At 61.3% G+C, this 21554-nt stretch overlaps 1 protein-coding gene across 2 annotated transcripts in view; it reads right to left on the bottom strand.

Moving 5' to 3' along the window:
* DIP2C (disco interacting protein 2 homolog C) overlaps nucleotides 1-21554 on the bottom strand; it is a 361347-nt gene that overhangs the window by 86278 nt on the left and 253515 nt on the right. For both annotated transcript variants that reach the window (XM_080811149.1, XM_080811150.1), the window contains 7 exons: nucleotides 19196-19319; nucleotides 18834-18943; nucleotides 18619-18721; nucleotides 16875-16939; nucleotides 15430-15523; nucleotides 15228-15347; nucleotides 13961-14075 (listed from right to left, as the gene is read on the bottom strand). In XM_080811149.1, coding sequence (XP_080667275.1) covers nucleotides 13961-14075; nucleotides 15228-15347; nucleotides 15430-15523; nucleotides 16875-16939; nucleotides 18619-18721; nucleotides 18834-18943; nucleotides 19196-19319 — 731 coding nt within the window. The remainder of the gene's footprint in view (nucleotides 1-13960; nucleotides 14076-15227; nucleotides 15348-15429; nucleotides 15524-16874; nucleotides 16940-18618; nucleotides 18722-18833; nucleotides 18944-19195; nucleotides 19320-21554) is intronic.

The raw sequence follows: 21554 nt of genomic DNA, 5'->3' as shown, positions 1-21554 counted from the left end.
GCTAGAAGGTCCCGGGGCAGCGACGTGGAAAAGAGCCCCGGACACTGGAGCCTAAACTGCTCTGTAAAGCGAGAGGAGCCCCGTGGGAACCCTGTGCTGCCAGGACTCCTGACCCCGTGCTTCTGTCCTCGGCAGAATGTGACGTGACAGTCAGGAACCGGAAGGCTCGGTACCCGCTGTGGGTTGTGTCCCCAAAACCTATGGCCGGTCCTGGTCCCAGGACATCGACGGTGACCTTATTAGTATGAAAGATGATCTTTGCAGAAGCCGTTGGTTGACATAAGGTCATACGGGATGGAGTGGGACGGGGCACAATCCAACGACCAGTGTCCTCAGGGAGCAGGAGACACAGATGGTGAGTGACACGGTGGCCACGCGGCGCTGCGTCTCCAGCCACGGAGCCACTGACAGGACACCAGCAGTGGGAGGACCTGGTGCAGGTGCTCTGCCAGAGCCTCTGGGAGCCCCCGCCTGGCAGATGCCCCGAGACCCAAGACAACAGCGTCCCCAGTTCCACGCCCCCAGCACGAGGCACTTATGACAGCCCTGGACACGGACACACCACACAACAGGGCTCAAAGGTGTGCGTACTCAGCTGCAGAAGGCACAGAAGCAGAACGCAGGAGTGGCCGGGAGCAAGCGGTCGGCGGCGACTGAGACCAGCCGCCCGCAAGTGCTGGGAGTGACAGGCTCCCGTAAGAGTCATGGGATTCTGTCCTCGTGGTGACGGCACCTGCTTCCCTGCACTCAGGAACAGCAAGCCGAAGCGACACTCAGGGCAGCCCAGCTCGGGACGGCATTTGCTGGGAGGGTCCTGCTGCGTTTACAAACCGATGCACAGAAACAAGGACTCCCGTCGGGCATTACTCCGACCTGCTGCTTTGCACTCGCATCTAACAGAGTCCCTCGCGGGCCACAGAAAACTCTGAGCCCAGACTCTCTCCTCTGTGGACAAAGGACACTTAAACAGTTCAAAGAGAAGCACACGAGTCCCGGGGACACAGTCCTGGGCTCGCCAGCCACCCCGCCGACACGGTCTCCCCGTCCCAGGTGGCAGCGTTCCTGCTCCGCAAGTAGCCCAGCCCCTCCCAGCGGAGCTCCACGCGGCCCCCGCCTCTCCGTGGCCAGCGCCCCGAGCGCCCCGCACACAGGGGCTCAGCACGGCGCACGCCCGCCTGCCCCACCCTCCACCGTACAGACCAGGAACCGAGGCACGGGTATGTGAACCCGGTCGTCTGCGTCCCTGGGGGGCTCGGAGGGACCCAGACTGACAGCACAGCCCACATCCCGACGCAGACACCAGCCCGTCCCCTCTCCCCACAGCCTCTCACCTCTGGCTGCAGACACCAGCCTCCTCAGTCCACAGCCCTCTCTTGGGGAAACTTCAGAACCAGTGCTGTGTGTGAAACACGAGGATGGCATCCCTGCGGACGCGTGAGGCTCCGGAAGTCCCAGCAAGAGCTCCCGTGTGTGCTCAGCTCACCCCGCACCCCCGCCTCTCGGGCAGCCACCACCAGAGAGCCTCCCAGCACTTCCACATGCTCTGAAACATGGGCCGCACAAACACGTCTGCACCCAGAGAACGGCGGCTCCCCAACAAGCACGTTCGTCTCGTCCCGCTCTCCCCCCGGCAGTGCTCGCGGGGCCTCCCATGTGCGCGCGTGTGACACCGGGGGGACACAGAGCGCGCACTCCCGTCAACTGCCCTGTCCTAACTGCGGGTGGTGTTCGATGACACGGACGCGCGATTGTTCATCTTATTCCACTCGTATGTAATCAGCAATGTTACTGCAAGTTGCATCTAGAGAAGGAGCTACATTTAGAACGTGAATGACACCTGAGCAACTGCCCGGACATTCGCTTCCCGCGAGGAGTATCGCCTTCTGATTTAAAGACGTGCACGCGGCGCGGTTCCACGCTGGACGTGGCTGTAAGCACTTCACGGGCCAAGGATGCTCCAAGCAGCCACGGGAGGGAGGCCAGACCATCCTCCCTGGTTACGGGCGGAGAGAACAGGGCGGGGCGGCCCCCAGGCCCAACTGAGGGGCAGACCCAGGCGTCAAGCTCACTCCGGCCTCCAACCCCGTACTTCTGGCCGCGGGGAAGGCCACCTCCGGGCAGTCCTGCCTCCGCACACCCAGACTGACACTGTCCTCAACCCTAAGACTGCTCCCGGCTTGCTGGGTCCAAGCCATTCGTCGCCGCTGGCTGGGTCTGTGTCCCCTCGATTCTTAGCCATGCCAGCCTGTCTTTCTCTCCATTAACACCTTCCTGGGAAATTAAAAGTCCCAGTAGATTAAACCAGGTGAGGGTGAGAACATGACCTTGTGAGCAGAAATCCCAGAGATGTCAAAAAGCTGTGTTTCATGATCAGACCCGGGGAGCTGAGCCAGGGTCGGGGGAGCCTGGCCCTCCCGTCAGCCTCCAGGCTCAAGGCCGCAACGGAGCAGCGTGTTGACGGGCAGCTCCGGTGTTGCGGGAGCAGGAATCATCCCGGCAATTCTCCGGGCGCACAGACAGAGTCTTCGTGCTCAGGAATACGGCAGGAAGGTAATACGCAGCTGTATGTGGCTCATCCTGCAATCACGGGCTGGACGGCCCAAGGTAACACACGGAAGACAGAGGTGCACACCAGCCCGGCCTCAGGGGAACGTTCCCGACGGCCAGGGGCTTCACCGGGACAGTGCACACACCTGCTGCTTACCTGTCGTGTGTGTCCCACCTGGATAAATGCTAGACAACCCTCAGGTGGTCATGCTCTGTGACACCTGAGACGTATGTCCTCGAAGTCTCAGTGTACACACCTGCACTTTGCCACCCCCGGCCGCGCTCACAGCCACACCAAGGGGAAAGAAACGCAGTGAAGAAAGGGGTTAGGCATCTGGGACGATCTCCCTTCCCGGGGTTTACGGAGAAACGGCCCCCACATCTCCAAGGCTTCAGCCCCACGGCCTCTCCCTGAAGCCTTTTGTGAGCACAACTGCAAAGATCCTTCCCTGGGTCCCTCAGACGGAAGCAACCTCCAGTTCCAGAAACAGTAGGTTCAGGAACACCCAGAGAGCAAAAGGAGCAAAGCCTCAGGAAAGAGCCTGTTCCTCCGCCGGCACCAGGACTTGCTACCACATTTCTACATTCACGGCCCGTTGTCACAGAACACACATGCCCAAGCACACACGATGTCACCACAGTAACACTGATGTGAGCCCGACGCCTGAGTTCTACCGTGAGCTACGCAGAAGCTCTACGTGTACAGACTACGTGCTGTTCACGTGGCCCCGTGACGTGGCATGGCGGTCACGCGCCCCCATGGATACGGACTCTGAGGCCTGAAGGGAGGCGCTGTGCCACATTACAAAGCCAGCAAGAGCAAAAGCAAAAGGAGGTAATGCCAGAACGGCGACCTGGGCCAGCAGACTCTGAAATCCACTGGGTGCTGTGCTGGGCTCACTGGACACAGAGCATACGGAGCCATCGGTGCACGCATGGGGTGCACGCACAGGCTGAACACATGGGCTGGATGCACAGGCTAGATGCACGGGGTGCATGCACGAGCTGGACACACAGGTGCACGCACGGGGTGCACACACGGGCATATGCACGGGCTGGATGCACAGAATGCACGCCCGGGCACCAGAGTGCCTCCTGGAACACAGCCTCCCTGGGGAAGACGCTTCTAAGCTGTGGGCCATCTGCGTGTGTCAGTGAGGGACCGCCTTCCGGCCGCTGACCAGTGAGGTCCTCCTTTGTGGACAGAGGGCATCCCTCGTGGGGGAGCAGCCCTGCTGCGCTGGTCTGGCCCTGCCGTCTGCGGCTGAAGTCCTTTTACGGACACGCGTGAGCTCACTTACTGCAACGGCCGCCCCGAGAAAGTGACAGCGGCAGGTGGAAATGCCCAGTGAAGGGTGTGGAGCCATGGACGCTGCGTGCTTATTTTAACAGTAATAACATTCTCAGGGAACACTCTGGGAATGCGGATTTTAGGAGAAATCCAGTCAAATCCATGCATATGTGCTCCCCCTTCAGCGCTCAGTGTGAGAGCCTCTGCACAACTCAGCGGACGCCCACACGGAACGCTCGTGACAGGGAAAGACACAGGATCGACACGGCGCCCCTCCGAGCAATGAGGTATTTTCTTCCCTTTCTCTGGCGAGAGCAAGAACCACTTATTAAAAAGCACCTCCTTAAAGAGGTCTGTAACGTGACAAGGGGCCGTTCTCTCTGCCATCGTCACACCCACCCGCCGCAGTCTGTGGCTTCCAGGTTCTTTCTTGCTAGAGAGACTGGTCAGAGATGCTTCCTCCCCTCAGCCAGGAACCGCACCTACCCCACAGGCCGTGTGCAAGCTGAGCTCTCCCCCGGGGCTCCTCGGCTGTGTCTCCGGGCAGGCGCTCGGCGTGCACCGGCGGGGAACCGGCCCCAGTCTCTGTGTGTGGGACGGACACCTGGACCACAGCGTGCGCCGGTCACCATCCGACCCAACACAAAACAGGGCGGGACGCGCTCCTGTGGGTGAGCGGGGCCGATGGCCCGCACGAGGCACTCAGTCGCTTGGCTCTTCCACACTTCTGAGTCGCGCCGTATTGCCGGTTAGGGATGGAGAGTCTCATCTGCCAACTCTTTTATACTCAAAGGAGTTCTAAAATTTTACCTAAGTTCAAAACTTCTGGATTAAAATCACCGACAATGTACTTAATCTTGTGTTACAAAAATAAGATCATGGATCTCCACGGTTGCTTTTCCTGGGGCAGTCAAAGCCGTTTCTGAAAACCCCACTGCAATTCACAGGCTCGTCAGCCATCCTGGCTGGTGCGCCCTGGCCGGAGCGGTCCGAGTCTGGCCCCGGCCCTGGATGTGCCCCGGCCGCCGGCCCCTTCCCTGAGGCCCTCCCGCCTCTCCAATGTCCGGGGGGGTATTTTCAACATGAAAAATGACTCGGGCGGCAAAGGGGCGTCTCCGGTCTGCTCTGGAATTGCCAATTTAATTATTGCTGTACATAATTATTACCTTTCACTGCGAATGCGTCAAGGTACTGAAATGATACCTTGTGGTTAAAGAGCCGCGGAATATTTCCTCGGTTCAAGCAACACTACCACAACATAGCTTTAAAAAGTGGGTTCTTGGGGCGCCTGGGTGGCTCAGGGGGTTAAGCCTCTGCCTTCGGCTCAGGTCATGATCTCAGGGTCCTGGGATCGAGCCCCGTGTCGGGCTCTCTGCTCAGCAGGGAGCCTGCTTCCCCCCTCTCTCTGCCTGCCTCTCTGCCTGCTCGTGATCTCTGTCTGTCAAATAAATGAATAAAATCTTAAAAAAGAAAAAAAAAAGTGGGTACTTTCCTCTGCATTCCAGACGCGGAAACAGAACCAGACAGCAATCCCAGGGATGCAGAGGACCAGAAGATCATCCGCTGGTTTTCATTTTACAATTTGCCCTGTGAAAGCAGCTTCGCGGGTGAGTTTACACATCATAAAGTCCTATTTCTCCAACATATTTAATTTTACAAATAACCCTCAAAGAAAAAGGAAACACACAACATAGACCTGGATGGTGACAGCTTAAAAGGAAAGACGAATAAATACCGTGGCGAGTACAGGGTTGGAGAGGAAGCCAGAGCACCGGCTGCTGTCCCCAGACAATGGCCGGAGTCTGAGGGCCGGTTCTCGGGACCAGCTCCGCACCCTGCCTGTGCCTCAGGTGGGACGTCCGAAAATCCCACTGAAAACTCGGGGCCCCAGAACCTTCCAACGCACTCCCTGTGGTGTCGGTGACAGGTGTTCTCCTGCTAACCAGAGGAGGGACGTCAGGATAACGAACAGCCATGGGCACCAGCCTGTGACGTCCAGCTCTCTGCTCTGCACAGGCCAGCTCAGAACGGCCAGAGGGGCTGACGGATGTGCCCAGCTGTCCCGGCACAGTGCAGGCCCACAGGCGCCTGGCAGTTATCCACAGCCACGCGGCTGGCTGGTCCACGTATGCGTCTCACAGAAGGAAACCACAGACTAAAAGCCCCACCGGTGTGACTAACGGGACACATGTCCAGTGTCATCTTCAGTGCCAACCACGGGTAGTAACTGGGTTTTGTCCCTAAAAGCTGAGCCATCAGCGGCTCCGAGCAGCTTGCCCAAGTCCAGTCTCTTCTTCGTTTCCCAGCTCAGCTGTCCTGGGAGGGTTACTACGCCCAGGACGAGAGAAGAGAGGAGCATGTGAGTCCTCAAACCCACCTGAACGAGGGGTCATCAGAGCTCCCTTGAAGGGGGCCAGCTTTTCTTTCCAACAAAAGCAGGCGACCTAGCAGCCACTTTTTTCTCTGTAAATCAGCCAGCAAACAGAAACAGACTTTGAGGCTGTAACCGCTCCCACGCTGGGCTCGGGGAAGACGCGCAACCGAGCACCCATTCTGTTGTTGCCCTGGGACCACAGGGCTGTGGACCGGCCATCCTGGACCCCTGCTCAGAGCAGCTTGAAAGGGACGAAGAAGGCGGCCTCGCCTCTGACCCAGCTTCTACTGTGCACATACGGACGTTTCCGAGTGTCCCTGTGCTTGGGGAAGAAATCAGTCAGTGTGAAGCTACGTGTGTGGGCTTGTTCCGCGAAGCAAGAGTCTGTCCCAACCTCTGCATGGACGGTCCTTTACGTACAACACCAGGAACGGCGGTTTTCTTACTCACAGAAAGGGATGTGCTCATAAAATTCAAGCACATGCTGTTTCTGTCCTGTTTGAAAATGACTGGTCAGCGAAGGAAGCAGGTTCTACACGTGAGTACTTCCTCCTCTCCGGACTGACTGCCAGTCCTCGCCACCCACACTCACACCCACACAGGGCTCACGGCGGTGACTTCTTCCGTGGGGCCACTGGTGTGCAGCAGCGTCTCACGTGGAAGGGGACGGCCACCAGACTGTGGAACAGCACCCAGCAAGGGAACAGACGGGGGACAGCCGCTGCACCCAGAGGCCTATCTTGATTTGAGTTACGTCATCATTCCTAATTCTACTGAGAACGCTACGACCGTACCTCGTGCTCCTTCCCCTTCCTGTCCCAATCTACCTGCGAGCGTGGGAGAGGATGCCCATCGTGGAACACGTGGGCTCTGAGGAGACGTCCCAGCCAACGGGGTGGGAGCCCCGGGCGGGGCTCTGGGGGACAGTTGCTGAGAGCATGGCAGGGCCGAGGGTGCTACCTGTGCTCACATCTCCGTTCTTAGGAACTCCTCACCGTCCACAGCCTCCTACGTAGTGACTTACATCCTGGGGTATGTAAGGATCTCCCACCCCTGCTCTGGGGTCCTGAGCTGCCCTCTCCACACCCGTGTTAGTGCATCAGTGTGGACGCACGCACGCTGCTGCCCAAGACCTCCCCGTCCTCCCTCCACCCATTATCTCGGGACCCACCCCGGGGTGGGGAGGGGGACGCACAGTTGGCAGTAAGGACACAGCCCTCCTGCTGCTGCTGTCTCGGTGGATGGACCAGAACACGACACCAAACCCTAGGCTCGGAGCGGCACCTGGATGGCTGGGTGCAGTGCCTGCCGGCCGACAGGTGCGCACCCGACTCCACGGGGGCAAACACGAGCTAGAAACCCGCCCGCACACGTGCATGCGCTGCTCTCGCCAGGACGCGTGAGCAAGACCAGCACGTACTGGGAATCTCTCTCTCACGGCTCTATTTACAAAGTACACATGGGGCTGGGACAGACGAACCACGGAGACACCAGTAAGTCCCAGAGCAAGTGAGAAGGTGCGAACCTGAGGGGAAGAAGAAGGGAGGGCGATGAGCCAGGAGGACCGTGGTCGGGACACCGGCAAAGGCGGGCTGTGCAGAGGGAGGGTGTGAGCATGGCCAGACCTCGGAGCCCCGAGCACCCCTGCAGGCCAGCTGCCACCGTGGGGCCGGGCAGTAGGGAGCCGGGGCAGCTGGAGGGTCGGGCCGTGCGTCCACATCTTCCTCTGAAGGAACGTGGGGCACACGTTGCTGGGACAGGGTTGACTGAAATCCAGTTTCACTCTGCCTGCCACCCTCCTTCCCACAGCAGAGCGGCCAGAACCACAACACGGACATCAGTGTCCAGTCTCTGCACGGTCCTGCATCTAACCGAAGTCTTGCTGGGTAGGGAGATGCGATGCAGCCTGCACTGGGGGAGAAGGGCTCAGACTGCTAGGCTGAGGGCTGGCGGCCGGGGTGGGGGACCTGGGAGTGTGCACACATGTTAGCAGACATGCGTGTTCACATCGGGGACCAGGGGTTGTGCGCACACGTGTTAGAAGACAAGCGTGTTCACATCGTGGACTGGGGTGTGTGCACACATGTTAGCAGACATGCATGTTCACATTGGGGACCAAGGTGTGCGCACACACACGTGTTAGCAGACATGCGTGTTCACATCGGGGACGGGGGGTGCGTGCACATGTGTTAACAGACATGTGTCTTCACATCCGGGACCAGGGTGTGTTCACACTGGGGACCGGGGTGTGTGCGCACTCGTGTTAGCAGACACACGTGTTCACATCAGGGACCAGGGTGTGTGTGCACACCCGTTAGCACACACACTGTTCACATCTTTTCTCGGCAGGTGGAAAAATTGAGTGTCTCAAAAGACTGGTCCACGGGGACATGGCAGAGTCAGTCGCTGGAAAGACCTGCCTTTCCCGGCGCATGAGGTGGCCCTGAGATCACGATGACACTGTGAAGCACGAGGTGGCCCTGAGATCACGATGACGCTCTGAAGCACCCCTGAACCTTACTGCTCCAGGCAGACAACGCAAGGGGTGGCACCATAGCATCGGGGGACCCGCCGGCGGCCCCTCTCACAGCGCGGCCTGGACTGTGTCTACGGGACCCACAGATTCTCTCCCGGAGGGAACGGCGAGGACGCAGTTTGTGACTCCACCACCCCAGGGCCCCCGGAGGCACGAGGCTGTGTTTCCCCGGGACCCAGGGTGCCTCCGGGACATGAAGGCTCAGGCAACACCACGCGGGCACAGCCCCAAACGACTGGTTTCAAGAACCGCAGCACGATTTCCAACACCACCGGCGGCCTGTGCCGTCGCTTCCGGCGCTTCTGTGGGGTTTTAGTCCTGATTTTGAAAATATCCTTCTACTTCAGTTTTGGTCACAGACACGGACGGGTGTGAAACCGAGAAGGACGGTGCGAACGGTGCAGAGACATTTACGTGCTTGTAAAACCATAATGTTTAACGGCCCTCTGCTGCCTATGAGGATCTTTTCCAAAATTACTTTTGTTCGTCTATAACCGACCTGTCAGTAGCAAAACACACATACCTTAGCGTTAAAACTAGACCTTTTCCCCTGTGTATCTTACGGCCCCTGGCTTCACGCAGGAGGAAAGTGGCAGGGGTCACACTGCACTGTCCGCAGGAGTGACCGTGAGGCCCGGGGCCAGCACACCATCGTCGAGAGTCCGCAGGACACCCCGGGCCATCCCCAAGGAGCCATCCCCAAGCACCAGGCTTGCGTCTTTTCTCTGAAATAGGCAGCCCAAGTGTCACAGCACGAGTGGACACATTTAAAAAGTCACAGCTTCAGCAAGGACAGGACGGGCAGACGACGTCCGGCTCAGCTGTCCCTCTGGAGCAACCTCGCTCCCCCGCCGGAGGCCAACACACGAGCCGCCACTGACCCATGTGAGGCGGGAACGGGTTCCGCCCGTGGCACGTGTTCCCGGCGAGTCTCCACGTTCCCTTCCACACACGCGACAGTCTCCACGTTCCCTTCCACACACGCGGCCACGCGCGGTTAACACACACGCCCGATTCCCAAGCACTGAGCAGGCGGCAGGTCTGCGGAGAGGCCCGGAAGGTGCCAGCGAACCTGGGACTCTCTGGGAGAAGACGGTGTCATCATTTGGAGAAAGAGCGCAGGGCGAGCCACCAGACGGAGACCACTTTATACCAAAGTCTGTAAATAAGTGAGGATTACAGACTCCGCGTCAGGAAAACCAGGAGTTTCTTCTGTTACTGACGCACCTTTTGGTTGTAGGGAATTTCTCTGAAGGAGTGACGGACGTGACATCGGTCTGTCAGTCAACGGTGGTTGAGGAGTGAGGCTCTCTGTGCACAGAGCTGGGAGCTCACGCAGACACGGCTCACGCGCTGCCTTTTCAGCAAAGGGCCACGGAGCCTGGAACGTTCACTGGGCTTCCTGTCAACTGCACCGTGGCCGGGCGCACACGAATAAGCAGGCACGGCAGTGGGCCAACGAAACCTCAGTACGGGTGCTGGCCGTCGGCCCCCTGTGACTCCGGGACGTGCACTCCTCTCCCTCCACTCGGGAACAGCACGTGGCAAAGTCTGTCGCGGCCCGAGATGGGTGGTCTGCCCTCCCGGGCCCCCACGCGGGTCCTGCCTTGCTCACGGTTATGTGCCCAGCAGAGAGACACCCACGGCCGCCTGTCGGGCTGACGAGAGAAGGGCTGGGAATCGGGAGGAGGAGCACCGAGGCAGTGCCCTGGCCGCGTCCTCCGCAGGCACTCAGCCCCCCTCTGGGTCTGCGCCCCCAGGCTGTGCACGCAGGCCTGACGCAGGCTCCCGGGGGAGGACGCGTGTGGGGTGAACCACGGGCCCTGCAGAGAACGGGACGGAGCTGCTTTACTGCGTGCCCTGGCCTCCCGCCAGGTCCTAGCCACACAGACCTATTTTTACCAAAAGCTGGAAATAAGATTTCTCCTGCCGACATGTGTCCTCTCTGGTCACCCTGTTTTCTGGAAACTGTGTGCTCAGGAAGGGGTTCTCCAATGTGGGCGGCCCTGCCTCCAGGCAGCCCCTCCAGACTGACGGGGAGAGAGAACACACGGGGGGCCCTGGAAAGGCAGAGGAGCCAAAGCTGCCATTGTGCCGACCCTGTTCACAGTCCTCCCGGGGAGCACCTGGCAGCTTGGGGCGAGGCGGGGCCGTAGCAGAGATTTCCGCCACCTGGACATGCTGGTGGCCACAGGCCCCGTGCTCTTGAGAGCTGACGTGAGCCCCAGCTGGTTGAGACCATCCAGTGTGACGGTCACACTGTAAAACCCACGGGCAAGAGCGGCACGGCTATGTCACGACAGCGGCACGTGCCCCCTCCCCACAGGTCCCGTCCAACCCCTACACAGACCGGAGAACGCGACTATGCACCCGCAGGGGGAGCCCAGTGCGCCCCTGGCAGGAAGTGACACCCCCAGAGCACATGCTGAGTCTCGGGGTACTTCTGTGTTCCTCTCTCGCTACTTTCTTCCACGGACACTCCAAATCCACAGGAACCACGAGAGCAGCCTGTCTCCAGATGCCGTGGCTCCCGAGGATGCTCGCGGGACCGCGGCTGGGACTGACGAGCCTGAGAAGGACCAGCGACCTCACACGGCACCAGTGAAGGGAACGCACGTCGCTCTTGAGGCCTAGGAAATGCCTGCAGTAAAGCCAGTTTGGGGTAGAAACGGACTGGACGCCCCAGCCACACGTCTCCCGTTTTAACCCCTGGACTGTGAACGACAGTCCGGGAAACAACGCGCCGACCTCCACGAGCCACAGGAGGTCCTGCGAGGAGAGCACGGCAGGATCTGGCCAAGGCCTCGACCTCATGTTTCACTGCGGGTGGGGTCAGGTCCACCCGCGGCCCACGCCAGCCACCTCCCCCCATGGTGCGGTCCGGGATGCAGGGCTCGCAGGGGCTCCTCTGCAGCCGCAGCCCTGTCCTAGCTCCTGGCTCCTCTACCAGCTACCCGGGAAATCACAGACGAGACCTCTAGCGGGGGTCAGCTCTGAGAGGAGCCGGCGGGTCTGCAGACAGAAGCCAGCCAGTTCAAAGCCATGCTGGTGGGCAGACTCGTGTCCCTACAGGCACAACCACTCTCCCACCTGCTCAGAGGGCGGCCGACCCGTCCACTGTGTCCAAGTGTCCACGAGCTGCGGTGAGGGAAGGAAGAGGGACTCTGAAACCACCCCACCCGGCCAGTCAGGGTGCAGACTCACCACGGCAGGTCTGTGCAGGGTTGTGCAAGGACATGCGAGGACGTGTAGGGAGACGCAGAGGTGTGTGAGGACCATGGAGACAAGTGGGGAGCACAGGTAGACGTGGAGACACGGACATACAGGGATACACACGGACATGTGAGTAGCATGAGTACACACTGGGACACGTGGGGTTGTGTGGGGAGCACGGGGGATCGGGAACGTGCAGGGAGCACCGGGGCGCGTGGGGATGCATGGAGAAACACGGGGATCCATGAAGACACATGGGGGCGCGAGGACGCACGGGGATGTGTGGGGATGCATGCAGAGCGCGGGGATGCACAGGGAGCGTCGGGGTGTGTGGGGACGCTTGGGGATGCACGGGGAGCATGAGGGCGCACGGGGAGCATGGAGGCACAGGGACGCTTGGGGATGCACGGGGAGCATGGAGGTGTGAGGAGCACGGGGGCGCACGGGGAGCGCAGGCATGCGCGGGGATGTGCGTGGACACTGATCGCACGGGAAGTGCGCTGGAAGCAACTGAACACGAGCCCAGGAAATAGTGCTTAATTTGCCTATTTTGGATACTAAATCTTTAATCTTCTTAAAAATTTGAATGATTTTTCAACATTTTTAGAGAAACGAGGACAGGCCCTTCACTGAGTCCTCCTCCCTGTGTCAGTCTGGTCCGGCCTGATCTCACGCACAGGGAACAGATCTCTAGGAGAGCACGTGACCCCACGGTCTGACACAGCTGGAGTGTCCACGAGTCTCAGTCCCTCACCTTGTGACTTACCTGCAGCAACGGGCGCCACGTCACACAGTGGCACAACCCTAACGCTTTCAGGTGGAGGCCACGGAGAGGGGACCCGGTAGCCGGGAGGCCACGGCCAGGACGCCGTGGCAGGGACCCTGTGGCCAGGCTGCACCCAGATAGCTGACTGCTGGTCTCGGAGGAGCCCAGCGCTAGCCCGTCCCCGGCGCGGTCCCCAGCATCCCGTCCGAAGCCAGACTTCAACTCGGGATGCTGTCTGCACACCGACGCCTGCTGGCACAGTACTGACACCTTTTTAACAACGAAGGCTGGATTCTGGTTCCTGGTGTTCGATTTCCTCATCGGCTTACATTACGTCACGGACTTCTCCTTTCTGGTTCAAGCGAAATTAAAACTTGCTGCTGATCTTCTAAAGCTTTTTGACTTCCCAGCCACTCAGACAGTCTGGTTAATTTTACACTAACTATCAGCTAAAACCTTCAGAAAACATCTCATTTACAACCTCCCAGCGGGCACTGTTGCGAAGCCTTTCGGTGACAAGGACGGAACTCACACGCACTGTGTGCTGAAAGCTTGAGCACCTGCGCCTACAACGGGGCACGCTTGTGTGACGCAGAAGAAAACCTTACTAGGGCCGAACCCAGATACCGAGAAAGAAGTCTGATCCCGAGCTGGAAATACACAGACGGTGCAAACCCTCCCCTCCCACGCCGTGAGGATGGTGGCCCGCAGGTGTGGACGGGACAGGCCTTCCCTGCACCTCTCGGCTGGGGCGGGGCCGGCTTCACACACCCGTAACCAGTGTGCAGGGCCTGGGGCAGGACGTGAGGCGGACAGACACACGACCAAGGGCATGGGCAAAGCAGGCCCCGACCCACGCGCACCCTGCAGCCCCGCGATGGCCGTCCACAACCCGAGAGCTGAGAAAACCAGGGTCTTTCAGAGTTCAGGCTGTGGTGGCGCAAAGGGCGTGCCCGCAGGCCGGGCGGCCACCCCCCCTGCACTCACACCAGACAGCACTCCCCCAGCCCACCCCAAACGGCGCCCCACCGGGACGTCAGCATGGGACATGTGGGTGATGTACCCATGGTGTCCACTTACTGGGGGACACGGTCTGTCCCCAGAGGGACACAGGGTTTCTGACTAGTGAATCTGGACCACCCTGAAGGGTCCATTCCCCCATGTGCAAGGAAACAAGGGTGCCCTGGACAGGCTGGGTTCTGCCCTCCCCGCCCTGCAGGCGCCCGGCCGTACCTCCGGATGGCCACGGTGAGGGCCTCCGGGGAGCTGGCGCACGGACAGATGACCTCCTGGCGCAGGCCTTTGCTCTGGAAGACGTTGAGGAAGGCGTCGCAGGACGAGATGGACCCTGCAGGCAAAGGGAGGACAGTCAGCTGGCGGAAGCCTGGGGTCCACGGAAACCGCCCCACTCCCCGAACGCCCCCGGGTCAGGCTGCGGCCAGAGTGCGGAAACATGCCTCATTCACGCTTACCCCTCACGTCACCGTGAGAGATGGTCCGCTCAGCCGACAGAAGCCGAGGGTCAGGAGCGTAACCTCCGTACGGAAACGCTGCTGCGGCGCTGAGCTCGTGGGCCCTCCCTGAGGCCGGCCCTGCCACGCTCGGTGGGCGTGTGCAACGTCCGAACGAAGCGAGGAAAACTCCCCCCGGGTCAGCACACCCAGGGAGCCCAGGACGTCACCCCCCCCGTGCGCGGCGAGACCACGTCCTAACACGGGGGAGCCGGGCGTCGCGCACGACAGGCGGCTCAAATCACCGTCCTAAAGCAGCTCGCGGGTCACAGAGCTCGTTGGGAAGCAGCAGACCCGCGAGACAAGTCACGCTAAACCACGTGGGTGCAAGTCCCCGTCTGCGAATCAGACTTTCTGAGAAAGTACGTGCTGCTTGAATCTACGAATGTGCACGCGGCACCGTTTACGGACAGAAACACACGACCTCCTTCACCCACTTCCCGGCTCACTCGCTCTCGCCCAGCCCAAGCTCGCTGCGTCTGGCCTCAACCCAGAGCGGAACTTCTCAAGGTATGTTCGTGGCACCCTGTGGGACTGCGAATTCGCTCTACCGGGTGGTGCTTCCTACAGGATTTGATAACGAAATTCCACTAAAATGACAATTTACTTTCCTAATCAAGAAAATTACTGTAGACCATAAAATAACAATAATTACTACTTCCCGAGTAGTAGCCATGCCAAGGCCAAGAAACCACTTCATTCAACCCTCATAAAATTTTATGACTTAGGTACGAATTTGCCGCTAAAGAAAGAGAAGGGTTAAAATCAGAAAGTCAGGATCTTTCCCTACGGAATCAGGACGTGGAAACACCAGGACTTGAGCCCAGGACCCCAGTTCCCTGCCACCCACCGCGGCGGCTGGAGGCCCCAGGGAGTCACGTGGGAGGTCGTTCACGGGAGGCCACCTCCGAACAACGCAACGACCTGACCAGGCAGAGCAGAGCGCGGAGGCGGGACGCGGCACGAGGCTCTCTCCAGCTGCCACTTACAGGGATTTGCGCCATCGGCCACGATCAGCATCCGCAGGGAAGAGAGGTTGATGTCCCTCTGATCTCTGTGTGCCACCAGCGCCCAGTGCATGTCCCTGGATTTCACACAAGCCACTTTCGCTGCGGGAACAGCGGAGGGAAGGGTGTTAGTCGGCGCGCCGTCAGGCCGGGAGCCGCGGACTCAAGGGCCCCGGAGACGTACCTTTGTACTGGCAGACCTTCTGAATCCAGGACAGCGGGTTCACCTTCATCAGCGAGTACGGGATGCTGATGACGTGCATCATGTTCATGACGCTCTGGAAGAAACACAGGGGACGACTGCCAGACGCCTGTGGGAGAGGCACCCCACCCGCCAGGCGGGATGAGGGGCCACAACGTGCCGGGCCCCGTCACGAGCTCGCCCCTGCTCCACGCAGGGACCGGGAGCACCCTCTGCCGTGTGAGACGCAGACAGGAGTGTGTGCGTCTAGCAGCAGACGGGCCTGGCTCTAGGAAGCGGCAAGGGACGCAGAAGCTGCAGGCCCAGAGCCGCGGTGACGCTGGGTGACACCGAGACCTGGCACTGAGGTTCCCACACAGCGACGTCAAGGAGAAACTCAACCAGTAGCAGCGACGGCAGCTGCCACATCCTCCGGGCAGGGAGGGAGCCTAAGTGCCTGCCGCACACTGGGCTGGACAGACCTCACGCAGGACCGTCGCTGCGTTTGACGGGTAGCAACGCCGCGGTGCAGGGGGGCCCAGGGGCAGGCAACGGGCCTGCGGGCACAGAGCCGCAGACGGCAAGGCTGAGACCGGCCGGGGTCCCGGGCCCTGTGCTCACCGCGTGAGCGTGCATGCAGAGCTGTGTTCCCGCATCCTAGTATCGCCTGGCATCTGCGGGCGGAGGGGAGCCACAGCAGGAGGGGCGAGTGTGGGCCCCAACCTCCCGTCCAGACGGTGCTCACGGGCCCCCCTCCTCCCAGAGAAGGCCCAAGGCCTGCTCTCTGTACGTATGTCCCACTGCTCATGGGAAAGGCACTAGAATTTTCCACCCTGCAAAGACACAGTTCCGGCACAAGACGCCCGGAGAAGCACGGAGCGCAGACCAGCATCGAGGACACAGACGGCCCCGAGCTGTGTTCTGAGGCTGAGCGCGTCTTAGAAGACACGGCTGCGTCTCCACAAACCCGCCTACAGCTTCCAACCGCCCTCACTCATCTGGGGGCACGAACCACCCTGAGGCACGGGAGACCAACTGTCACCATGGCAGACCCCTGGAACTCCCCCGGCAGCACAAGGGACCAGGCTTCCACAACATTCACAAATACAGACTCGTAGAGAGAGAACGCCCAAGGATGTCACAGCCAAATCACACGCTAGGGTCGTGCCCCAAACCCAAGACTGAGATACGTCACTACATTCTGAGCGGCAGGAGCTGGGAGGAGAGACGCTGTTTCCCATGAGCGCCTGGGGAGGGGTCCACATGCTCCCTCCCACGGGAGCAGGGACGGGGCTTTGGAAGTCACATTTGTGGACAGCTGAGGGCTTCTAGCACCCACGGCTCTTCTCCCCGTGCGGGGGAGGCGGCTTCCCCAAGCCACCCTGCACACGGACCCCAATTCCCGCCGGGGCACCGAGCACAGCCCGCCTGCCCGGGGTCGCACTTACCGTCAGGATTCCATGCCAGAGCCCGACGTCCTTCTTGAAGTCCAGCACGTTCACTATGGTTTCCGCTGCACAGAGGGAAACAGAGGACATGTACTCCCGCTGGACGCAAGACCACGTCAGTCAGGGGCAGGAGAGGCCTTGAGGGGCAGCCCACAGCATGTCTGCAGACACGGACCACCTGCCCGGAGAAGTTTCCGGATACCCTCCAGACACTCATGTCCACAGGGACAGCCTCCCATGTCCCTGAAAACACGTCATGCCTCCTTTTCCTGGACTTACTCCCTCCCCCAGCCTCATCCTTTTTTAAGATTCTTTTTATTTCCATCATGGCTTCTCCCAGGAAAGGGAAACCCTTCCCAGCAAACTCAGGGTGAGTGTCGCTAGAAGCCTCAGGCCGGCGTTGGGTCACAAAGGAGACCCCAGAGCAGCAGGAACAGAACAGTGTTCCCGCGTTTCCGGGGAAGAAACGGGCGCTAAAAACGCAAGGCTGAACACAAGGGCCATGCTGAGGGCTAGTGACGCCGCAAGTGACGCCTCTGCAGTCACGCTTGTCTACCCGCGTGGGCACCGGCCCAGCACGGCCTCGTCCACGCACGGGGTGTCCACCGAGCCCTCCGCCTACGCCTGTCTGCGGCTCCGGCGCCGTGTGCCGCCCCCCCTCCTGAGGGGACAAGCCGCCACACAGACGAAACGGCTCCGGTCCCACTGTCTACAAGCATATTCGACTCAGAAGCAAGGAGCGCGTGCGTGTGCATTTCCTCTGGGACACCTGCCGCCGCCACAGCCCCGGACCTCTGAGAAGCAGGGCTGGGGGACGGGCCACAAGTCAGGAGGCTGCGGACAGCACCGTAACCGAAGCAGAAGGCACGGGCCGGCGGGCTGGTTGTGACCAGCGGCCACGTGTCTTGACGGGGAAACATGTCGGGGCCTAGTCCAGGGACTAAACGTTAGCTGGACATCCCCACGGCACCAATGAGTTGTTTTGTGTAAAGGAGATCACTGGGAGGATGGGGGAGCGCGAGAAGAAGAGACCCTGCTCCTCAGGGGAGGGGACGCCCCAGCTGCGGGCTGCCTGCCGGTCCGTCTCCAGGGCGGGGCGCCGGTCACAGAAGCCCCAGCCGCGGGAGCAGGGGATCGGCCTGGACCCCGCCGTTTATGAGCCCAAGGCCGTACCATTGCCACGGCTACTCCTGGTGACCCCAGCTCTCGGCCTCCGTGGCCGTGTGGCGTGGGGGAAGGAACGTGCATCCTGGAAACCACGCTCAGGGCTGTGGTCGCCCCCCGCCCCCCGGGAGCTCACACAAACCCATCAGAGACTCTGAGGTGCCAGGGAGGGCGGAACATGGATTTTATTTTATTTTATTATTTTTTAAGATGCCAAAAAGACCCTAACATGCACCGAGCGATTAATTCTCAAGGAATCAACTGACAGCCTGAGCGGTGTCCCCTGACATCACGGGCGGGTCCCCACCCGGGGTGGAGCAACTTGGAGACGAGGCCTCTGTGCAGGAGAATCGGGTTAAGTGAGGCCACAGGGGTGCGCCTGACCCGCCAGGACCAGCGTCCTGAGGAGAAGAGCCACCAGAGCTGCCCTCGCCGTGCAGGGGGAGGCCTGGCGAGGACAACGGGAAGGTCTGAGCTGTGCACAAACCCGACGCCACTCCTGCCGTGGGGGTGCGGGGACGGGACACAGCGGCCCTTGCCCGCCGCCCAGGGATGCGCTCCCGTCGCGGCTGGCCCGTACCTTCCGTGTAGCCACACGCCTGCGTGAGGGCCTGGCAGTGGGTCAGCAGCGCGATCCTGGTCACGGTCACCCCGAGCACGCTCCCATCCTTGCACGTCTTATACTGAAAGGAGAGCAGGCCGTGCGGACGGGGTTCCGAGGGGACCGTGTGCCCACACCCCCGCAGGGACCAGCCAGCCCGGGGTCCACCCACCGTCAGAAGCCCCACGGCCCACCTCTATGTACGCGGTGTCGTTGTTCGCATCTTTGATGTGTGGGAACCAGTCTCGAGGAGGCTTAGACAGATGCTTTGACTCGGTGACAAACCACAGCAGCTTCGGCCACCCTTGGAAACAAGACACGGCGCGTTCCGGCAAGCAGCACCCAGAAAGCAGGTGTGGGGCGCCCGTCCCCTTCCTGCAGCCCGTGGCCCGGCAGTACAAGCCTCAGGCCCCACGGCGTCCACAGCACAATGTCACCGGCTACACCGGACCACACGGCAGACGACAGGCAACGTGCCGCACGAGCAGGAGCGTGTCAAGGACCCGAGGAGCGTCCCGCATGCAGAGGCCCCAGCGGGGCACGGGAAGTCACCTACCTTTGAATTGCGGTATCTCCCCCGTCGGGCTTTTCGGCAGCCCTTTGTGGCAGGCGTCGCTCGTCAAGGCCACGGTGACTCCACAGCTACCAAGCAAGAACCCGATCTGCTGGCTTCCGGCGTCCTGGGGAGTGACGGGGAGATGGGTCACAGAGCCGGGGAGGACGGGGGAGGACCGCGGCGTCCCTGGCAGAACGCGGCCTCGCCCTGGATTCTGGGGCAGAGGGAACCTCCCAGGGGTCGAGCAGGGTGGGTCACATCCCAGGCTGCACGCGCTGCGGTGGGACCTCAGGCAGGGTGGCGGGGTCGCCCCGCCTCAGTCTCCCTGTCGGCCGCGGGGGAGGAACCGAGCGGCGTGGACGGGGCTCAGCGTGCGGCTGGCACGTGGCCGGTCTCCGGAGGCTACTGCTGGGCCTCCCTGCGGGTCTCCACGACCACGACCGTGGAACAGGACTATTGTGGTGAACGGAAGGTGCCCAGAAAACATCTTCCTGCTTGACGTGGAACCCGATTCTGAAGACGCCCAGAGCACAGGGCCCCGCTGTGTGACGACGCACGACGGGGGCGAGCGGGACATAAGGACCCCCTGCGCCACCCCTGACCGGAGCAGCTCCCTTGGAGAGCAGGGACACGGGACTGGACAGACCCCCGCTGCAGGACACGGGACTGGACAGACCCCCGCTGCAGGGACACGGGACTGGACAAACCCCCGCTGCAGGGACTCGGGACTGGACAAACCCCCGCTGCAGGGACACGGGACTGGACAGACCCCTGCTGCAGGACACGGACCCCGGAAGCCCTCGACCACCAGCACTGATGCGGCAGACCCTGCGGGATGGGGCTCTCCCGGGACAGGCGGCGCGGGGACTGCCACCCCGGGGTCTGGCTGCCAACCACGTCCAGCTGCCTGGGGCACGTCTGCCCAGTGGGCTTGCTTTATGCCCACCGGTCATACCAGCTCGACTCAGAAAGCAAAAGCCGGGAAGCAGTGGACGTTCCTACAACCAAACGCCACAGCGCAGAGAGCAGGCCACGCTCACGCATGCCCCCTGCGCGGACCCGCCACAGCTGCCCATCCCTCTGCCCGCGTGCGCCCCACTGAGATGGCACGGGGAGACCCACGTGCGTCTAGCGGTGAAGTCCGCAGCGCTGACGTCTAGGACTAGCGTCCGGGTGGTTCGCAGCTTAGCCCCACAGTGGAAGCCGGACGCCGTGTGGGACTGTGCACCCCCAGCCCCGAGCAGGGAGCACAGGGCTGGCGCCTGACGGACAGACGAGCCCGTTTGAGGGACCTTTCCTTCACGCGGTGCTTCTTCACGTAGGGCTTTTACAGTGACGCGAATGTGAATTGGGATAACGCTGCCAGATATCCAGACAGGCTCTGAGATCCCCCTGGGTGACGGGAAGACATTTCTTCATGGGCGAGAACTTGCGGAGACTGTCGACCTCCAGGCCACGTGAGCCACAGGGCAGGTGGGTACGTGCGGGCTGTCAGCCGTGACCTGCCGTCTCCCGCCGCTCGCCTCCCCGCCCAGCTCTCCTGCATGTCCTCTCGCATCTGCTCCCGACCGAAGGCTCATGTGATGTAACCACACACACAGGAGAGCCCGCCCAGAGTGAGAGCCGGGACAGCAGGTGAGGACAGTGACGGACAGAAGCCTGCCGCTCAGCCCGAAATTCAGACCTCGCCCCTGCTCTGCGCCCTGCCGGAAGGGGGTCCTTGTCCCCTCCGTCACTGACTTCCTCCTCAGAGCGCCCGTCAACTGGGCAGATACAGCCACCCAGGTCCGTTGCTGGACACAGGATTGTCCCCTGCCGTCCAAGCAGCCCGTGCTGCCCCTTCGCACATGGACGCCCCTGAACCTGAGCGCACGCTCGCCCCCGGAGCCTGCAGCCCAGTGGGTGGATGCCCCACGCACATGGCATCGGACCCGCAGCCCCCACACACTGTCCCCCGCAGGCGGCCTCCTCCCTGTCCTCGCGGCCACCGGCTGCTCCGAGCCGCCGGCTTGGGAAACTGCAGCCCGCCCCAGAAGGACTTGGAGCAAAGCAGGACCTCTGGCCCTCACGAGGTCCCTTCCCTGGGTGCCCCTGTCCCCGCGCTGCAGCATCCCCCTCGGCTGAGGGCCCTTCCTCTGACAGGCTGGGCTGTCAGGACGGGGAACCCGCCCCCCGGTCACCTTGTGAATAATTCTTTTCGGCTCTTCAGGAAAAGCCAGGCCACACCTGACGTCAGCCCATCGCCTCCAACCCCCCGCGACAAGAGACGTGCTAAGTCCCGTCACCCCATGAGAAGTCTGTCCTTGGTCTGTCCGCTGACCCCTGGGGCCTCCGACAGGCTCGTGTGGACTTGTCCCTC

This window comes from Martes martes (genome assembly GCF_963455335.1).
Source record: "Martes martes genome assembly, chromosome: 8".
Classification (NCBI taxonomy): Eukaryota; Metazoa; Chordata; class Mammalia; order Carnivora; family Mustelidae; genus Martes; species Martes martes.
Note: the sequence above shows the minus strand (reverse complement) of the source record. Positions and strands in the feature narration are given on the sequence as shown.